This window comes from Mus pahari, chromosome 21 (genome assembly GCF_900095145.1).
Source record: "Mus pahari chromosome 21, PAHARI_EIJ_v1.1, whole genome shotgun sequence".
NCBI classification, from domain to species: Eukaryota; Metazoa; Chordata; class Mammalia; order Rodentia; family Muridae; genus Mus; species Mus pahari.
The window spans coordinates 26,237,402-26,245,179 of record NC_034610.1 but is presented as its reverse complement, the minus strand read 5'-3'; the positions used below and the strand labels follow the sequence as shown (position 1 = coordinate 26,245,179).

The window sequence follows — 7,778 nt, the reverse complement described above, 5'->3', positions numbered from 1 at the left end:
GAGAGAGAGAGAGAGAGAGAGAGAGAGAGAGAGAGAGAGAGAGAGAGACTGGCCATGGCCAAGAAGAGAGGAGGAGGAAAAGGAGAGAGAGAAGAAAAGCTAGAGTAAGAGGTTAGAGAGAGAGTGAGAGTGAGAGGAGAGAATGAGGAGAGAAGAGGAGAGTAAGAGAGAATGAGGAGAGGAGAGAGTGAGGTGGAGCCAAGCAGCCCCTCTTATGGTGGGCTGTTATCTTACTGTTGCTAGGAGGAGTCTAGCCTGAAGGTCAGAAGCTTGGGACATTGTCTATGAGACTGAAAGCCACATGCCTCTCCTGTGGGATATGAGACTGCTAGCCACACTTCTCTTGTGGGGGCTGAGGGGGCAGTAACTTCGACAGGAGCCTTGAGTTCCTGGAGACATGAGGGAACGCCAACCATGCCGTGTAGGTGAACTACCACCGCCAGGTCCCAGAGTTCCACACCTCAGCTTGACTGGAGACCAGATTGTCTGAGTATAACCTAATGCCCCACAGGGATGGGCATGTCTCCAGTGATCTGACTGCTTTCACCAGCTTCTCTCTCTCAAAGGTTCCATGCCTCCCAACAGTACTATATTTGAGGACTAAGCCTCCACACGTGGCCTTTGGGAGACACCTAGCCAAACTACAGCAGTTACCTGCCTTGCTTCCAGACAAAACAAAACCCCAAAATAACAGCAAAGAGAATTCTGCCAGACTCTGGGGTGGTGTCTTAGTTAGGGTTTTACTGCAGCAAACAGACACTGTGACCTAGGCAAGTCTTTTTTTTTGTTGTTGTTGTTGTTGTTTTTGTTTTTTGAGACAGGGTTTCTCTGTGTAGCACTGGCTGTCCTGGACTAGGCAAGTCTTATAAAGGACAACATTTCATTGGGGCTGGCTTACAGGTTCAGAGGTTCATTCAGTTCATTATCATCCAGGTGGGAGCAGGGCAGCATCCAGGCAGGCATGGGGCAGGAGGAGCTGAGAGTTCTCCATCTTCATCTGAAGGCTGCTAGTGGAAGACTGGCTTCCAGGCAGCCAGGATGAGGGTCCTAAAGCCCATACCCACAGTGACACACCTACTTCAACAAGGCCACACCTCCAAATAGTGCCACTCCCTGGACCAAGCATATACAAACCATCACAGGTGGGGTAGAGACATTCATGCCCTCTGTCTTAAGACATGGAACTTGTTTGGTTCCTGAACCTTAGCAGGCTTGGCCAACCAGAAGCACCATCTGCTTTTTAATGAGCTTTGAACAATTTGATTTAGGACTTAATTTAATTCTTCCCAGATCCCTGTGAGCCTAATCTTGTTGTCACTTTTGATCTTAGTGTAGATGTTAATACAATTTGGGTCACATATAAAGTACATTAAAGGGGGGAGGAATTTGGGAATTCTTTTTTTGAAGCAGAGTTGGGGGTTTTTAATTAAAGACATTTAGGCGTGAAGATTAGGTGAAAAGAGGAGCTCTGTTGGTAAGACACCCAAGTATGGGTACAGTCTCACTCCAAGGGAAAGGAGGAAGGCCCCCCTCCCTCTCCCTCTCCCCCTCCTCCCCCACCCCCTCTCCAGCATTTCTTTGTGTAACCTTGGCTGTCCTGGAACTCCCTTTGTAGACCAGGCTGGCCTGGAACTCACAGAGATCTACGAGCCTTTGCCTCTGCCTCTGTCTCCCAAGTGCTGGGATTAAAGGCATGGTCACTGCCCAGCACATTAGGAATTCTTTTTTTAAAGATTTATTTATTCATTATATGTAAGTACATCTCATTATGGATGGTTGTGAGTCACCATGTGGTTGCTGGGATTTGAACTCAGGACCTCCAGAAGAGCAGTCAGTGCCCTTAACCACTGAGCCATCTCTCTAGCCTAGGAATCCTTAACATGGATGAACCAACCCAAGATAAAAGTCTATTCACAAGTGTGGGTATCCACACCGAGCGGTTCTCCGGCTCTGCAGAAAACAGCTTCCCAAGAAGTCAGTAGTCCATGGCACCAGCTACCTGAGCCTCAGGAAAGCTTGTCCTTATAAGACCACCCCACCAACTCAGGAGGTCATGGTGGATGCTTCCAGGCTACTGAGACTTCAGTGCCAACTAGGTGTTCCCCTAAGCCTGTCTCGAGTCTGATGATCTTCCCTTATGGTTTGCAGAAGTCTTGGAAACTGGTTGTTCATCATAAAGGGTGCTCCGAATCATGCTGATGAACAGTCGGATGAAGGGTGTGCAGTGTGAGCTTTCACAGGGTCCAGTGCTGGGAGCCTGTGTTCCTAGGAAGCTGGTGTGCATGGTCATGCTGGCATAGACATGCCATTCCAACCCAAAGCCTCGGCAGATCTCACGCAAGGGATTCCCCCCCTTCAACACTCTGGGTCTGGTGACAGGACCAGGAGAGCTGGGAATAGGGGAGAACTGTTCCGAACTTTTTTTTTTTTTAAAAAAAGGTTACATGCAAATTCAAAGCAGGAATGTTTCCAAATGGCGTCCAGGAGCCTCGACTCCTAGTCATTGAAGCTTGCAGCAGGTGTAGGCCGGCTTCCTCTGAGAAACCCCTGCCCCATTGCACGGGGTTTCCTGGGATGGCCAGAGCCTCCTACAAGTTTCTCAAGGGGAGTAGCAAGTGATGTGGGGTCCTCACCAACATGAAATCTGGTGTTTGCAGCTTAAATGTCCCCTTTCACTCTTGAAAAGACTGCAGAATGCACAACAGCTTTCTTGTCTTGCTAGCCTTGAGCCTGGTTCCCAAGGGCAGAAGGAAAGAGATGGGCTCTTTTTTATTTTTATTATTTTTGGTTATGGTCTTTTCTTGGGAGGGGGGGTAGAAGTAACTGTTCCAGCTATGGCCATTTTGCCCCAGGGTGTGCTGGAGCAGCTCCGAGTGGCTCACAGAAGCCAATTTTGCACTTCTTGCAGCTCCACAAACTGCTCCAAATTGGCCTCCATGGGAATATTCCACCACAGAAACTGGCAGATGCTGCAGACGCAGCCACAATACTGCCACCGAACGCCCACTAGATCTTTGTTTATGGTCACTACACACCTGGTCTCATGGTCACCACACACCTGGTCTCATGGTCACCACACACCTGCTCTCATGGTCACTACACACCTGGTCTCATGGTCACCACACACCTGGTCTCATGGTCACTACACACCTGGTCTCATGGTTACCACACACCTGCTCTCATGGTCACTGCACACCTGGTCTCATGGTTTACTTCACACTCGGCACCAAATGTATATTTTAGTGAATTATCTTAATATGGGGGTTCTCCATATCTCTTGCTTGTGTTCCTGTCTTGCATCTTATCTTGGGATCTAGTGCTTTCTGAATTTGTAGCAATCACCATCCCTTTCTCTCCATGAATGTTTGTCTGTGTTGAGCTGTGTGTCACTCACCTTTGAGGGCCTGTTCTTGCTTCTGCCCCAGGCTACTGACCACACCCTTGTTGACCTTTGTCTTCAGCTGGTGGATACTCGTGGGGGCTGCGTGCTGCCCATTTGTACAGCCCTTCTCCTAGCTCCTGAGGCAGCCAGAAAGTCGTCATTGTTAAGTCGATATCGGGGTAGTGAGGAAAGTTCTATCCCAAATCCCTGTTTTCTGGATAAACTTTGGGGTTCATTCACAGAAACAGACAGTTTGGGTAATTAACATTTTGTTAGCATAGTGTATGTGCAGATGTTTCTAGTGCTTGTGTAAGCCAGAAGTTTACACACATTCTAGGGTCCTCTAAGAAAAAGTTGCTGTAAAGATGAATTTTTATTTGTCATGGCAAACTGAAATAAACTAAACAGTTTTAAAATAAAAAATTAATACCATAAACACTGTATTGAAGAAGACATCCTGGATGTATTTTTAATTAATGACAAGGACAGCTTTCTTCCACCACTGTTTTGGCTTTTCTTCTGCACTGGGATAGAATCCAGGGCCTCCCACAGTGCAAGGCAGGCATCTTCCACCCCCTGTGTTAGCTGATACTCTTTCCATGTGAAAACAGTTTGCATTGTTTTCTATAAAGACAATAGAAGATGGAACCGCCCTTTCTCTCTCTAAACAAACTGATCTCAGTTGGTTTTAATTATTTGTAGCTCCATTCTAGAAAGTTCCACCCAGGTGCTGGCTTGCTGTTGCTCACAGGTGACGTTTTAGATAACGTCCACCTTAGGAATCCACTGGTTGGGTTCTTCCCTGTGTGACCTGTGAGAGGTGAGTTTGTTTTTGTTTTTTTTTTGTTTTTTTTTTGTTTTTTTTTGTTTTGTTGTTGTTGTTTTTTGATTTTTTGAGACAGGGTTTCTCTGTGTAGCCCTGGCTGTCCTGGAACTCACTTTGTAGACCAGGCTGGCCTCAAACTCANTGTTTTTTGATTTTTTGAGACAGGGTTTCTCTGTGTAGCCCTGGCTGTCCTGGAACTCACTTTGTAGACCAGGCTGGCCTCAAACTCAGAAATTGAGGAGTTTTTGAGAGACTGATTTCAAATCCCTCTTTGGCTGACAACATGTTGTTTTCCCATTGATACGATTTCCTGTCGAGTGCACAAGGAATTACCAGGAGTCACCACGTGGAGCGGTCTATCCTTTTCAACTCGATTTTTAATGAGTGTCTGTTGTCCTTTGTAGGGGAGTGGGCTGATGACCAGAGGCATGGCCAAGGCGTGTACTACTATGTCAACAACGACACCTACACAGGGGAGTGGTTCAATCATCAAAGGTTTGGCTTCTTCTTGCTGTCTTGGGGGTTCATTTGAGGAGTAAGCACAGAATGATCTTGGCTTAAGGCAGTTCCATGCTGTAGGGCAGGTGTGTAGGGGAGGTGCTGCAGAGGAGGGAAGACGGGGATTCTCTGTCCACAAGCCTCAGGGAGTGACACAGAGGGCCATCTAGTGGAGATCACACCACCCTGCATGCAGTTTGGGTGCTGGCAGTTGGCTTCTGCGTCTTAGATGATGTTGGCTCCATGATTCTCTTAAAGTCCCATGTGTGGGGTGGCATGCCAAGCCTTCGAGTGGAAACATGTCACCTGTGAGCTGGCCTCTCCTTAGCTCCTTGTCTGTCCTATGGTCAGTTTTCCACCCTGGACAGTGACCAAATGGCCCTGTCTTGTCTCCACCAGGCACGGGCAAGGCACCTACCTCTACGCAGAGACCGGCAGTAAGTATGTCGGTAGCTGGGTGCACGGACAGCAGGAGGGTGCCGCCGAGCTCATTCACCTGAACCACAGGTACCAGGGCAAGTTCATAAACAAAAACGTAAGTCAGTGCACCATGTGCCAACACTAAACACCCAGCGGAGTCCTCCATTCCCACCAGATGAGGCAGGCTGCTCCACTCCAATCTCTTCTGATGCCCACAGAGCACAGAGTGGGGTGGGGTGGGAGGCAGAACACTGGGCCCATTTCCTGGGGCCTCAGAAATGCTTTGTGCCTCTGTTAAGACCAGTGCCCACGATACCAGAGCATCTTTCACTGGCTTCTGCCCTCTGGTAAGTCATGTGGAATAGGAGGGAGACTCCAGGGCTCCCCCTCATGCCTGAGGCCAGCCTGCCTCTCCTGGTTGGGGAGGGCACTATGCACCCTGAATCTGGAGACCTCCACATTTTGACCTACTGTTCCTGTCTGGTGGGCTTGGCTTTGGTTGCTGTTTTGTGCCGAGGGGAAAGTCAGTAATTGTGAGCCAGGCATTCGCAGGAGCATTGGGCGGGGCTGGAGGAAGACTCCCTAAAAGAGAGTTTGCTGAGTGTACTGGCATAGAAGCTGGTTTGGGGTGTAGTTAGCTACCGGAAGCTCTGGCTCATTTGCATGTATGTAACTTGAGGCTTAGCTGCTGGAGTAATCAATAGGCTAGCCCAAAAAGGACAGTAAACCCTGAGGCTTCGCTCTACCAGTTAAGTAAAAAAGCTTCCGGTCATACAAACCAGAAAGAACAAACAAATTATAAAGCGTCTTGTGCTAAGATCCTCCTCCCCCGTGGCTGCCCCTCTCTCACCCCCCCTCAGGCCCTCTGAACACCACATGCACACCCATGCACACATGCACACCCATGCATCAGCTTATGAAGAATCAGTTTGGCGTGTTCATGAGGTACCAGGACACAAAGAGACATCTGCTATCATCTCGCATGTCTGACCATGTGGAATAAAATGCAGAGGCACCCCCTCCACACACACACACACACACACACACACACACACACACACACACACACACCCTTCCCTGGTCTAGATAGACTCCTGCCCTGGCTCAGTGGCTCATTCAGTTCTACACCACAAGCAAGCCATCCGCTCTAAGAAACCGAATCCCCCATAGCTGATTTTCCGGGTGCAGGGTGAGGGCATCCCCTCTGCTCTGACCCTCGAAGGGCCTAATCTACATTTGGTTCCTGTTTCTGCTTTTGTTGGCTCCCCTGTTAATCACACCCCCAACTCCCGAAACTGCCCCCTCCACTCACCTCACCTGGAAACAATGGCAGAGGTAGGGACAGGTGGTACCCGCCTCCAGAATGAAAGGCAATAAGACCTTTTACTTAAGTTCCTTGTTGATTTGTCTTCTGATGAGTGCATTTACATAGACTAGAGTCCTGGTTACTTTTCTGTTAAACACCATGACCAAATACAACTTGGGAAGGAAAGGGTTTATTTCATCTTAAAAGGCCAAAGTCCGTCTTTGAGGGAAATCAGCTCAAGAAGTGAATGAAGCAGGGCAGGAGCTTGAAGCAGAGACCCTGGAGGAACACTACTTACTGTCTTGTTCTCAGGCCAGGCTTACCGCCTTTCTTATACAGCTCTAGCCCAACTGCCTAGGGATAGTTCTGCCCACTGTGGATTTGGACCACTCTTACATCCACTAACAGTTAAGAGCACAGCCGTGGTTCAACCTGATGAAGCAGGCACTTCTTAGGTTGAGGCTCCTTTATCACAGGTGTGTTATCTTCTGTGGGGATGAGATGTCACAGCTAGATAATGGGCAGCGGAGTGGAGGGTAAACGGCTGACACTTTGAAACACCTAAAACACCGCCCATTGTCTTGAAAGGCTGCATCAATTTACCCCCTCACCAGCAACAGAGCCTGAGTCTCTATCACTTTCTTGTGACATTGGGTTACATCGGCTACATCCTTTGTTTTTTTCCCCTCCTCCCCCAAATCTCATGCAGTCTTGTCTCCTCACCCTCCCCAAACTGTGTATTCCATGGTTACGTGTGGGGTCAGGCATCTTTCACCCTCTTAGCACTAGTCTGTCTGTCTTTCTTTCTCTCTCTCTCTCTCTCCCTTCTTTTCTTTTCTTTTCTTTTCTTTTCTTTTCTTTTCTTTTCTTTTCTTTTTTTTTGTTTGTTTTTTTTTGAGACAGGGTTTCTCTGTGTAGCCCTGGCTGTCCTGGAACTCACTCTTCATACCAGGTTGGCCTTGAACTCAGAAATCTGCCTGCCTCTGCCTCCCAAGTGCTGGGATTAAAGGCGTGTGTCACCACTGCCTGGCTGGTTAGTGTTTCTTTTTCAGATATTTTCCCTTATCCTTGTCCTTGCTGGCAAGCCATTAAAACAGGATGAGGCGGGATGGAGATGGGAGGTAGGCCAGAAGGAGATGAAGTCTTTAAATGTCTCCTTAGGACATCCCTGATGATTAATGAAGAAGTAAGGGGCAATAACGAACTGAGAAACTAGATAACTAGGTAAACTCAAATCACACTGCTGGGCAGAGTCTGGGAGGGATACAGGTGAGGAGGGATACAGATGAGGAGGGATACAGATGAGGAGGGATACAGGTGAGGAGGGATACAGGTGAGGAGGGATA

General features: G+C 48.3%; 1 protein-coding gene across 1 annotated transcript in view; it reads left to right on the top strand.

Annotated features, from left to right (window-relative positions):
- The window catches only part of Rsph1 (radial spoke head component 1), a 22,957-nt gene that overhangs the window by 6,443 nt on the left and 8,736 nt on the right, over window positions 1–7,778 (top strand). Inside the window, exons 4-5 of the mRNA XM_021221494.1 lie at window positions 4,613–4,703; window positions 5,106–5,241. Of these exons, the coding sequence (XP_021077153.1) occupies window positions 4,613–4,703; window positions 5,106–5,241 (227 nt within the window). The remainder of the gene's footprint in view (window positions 1–4,612; window positions 4,704–5,105; window positions 5,242–7,778) is intronic.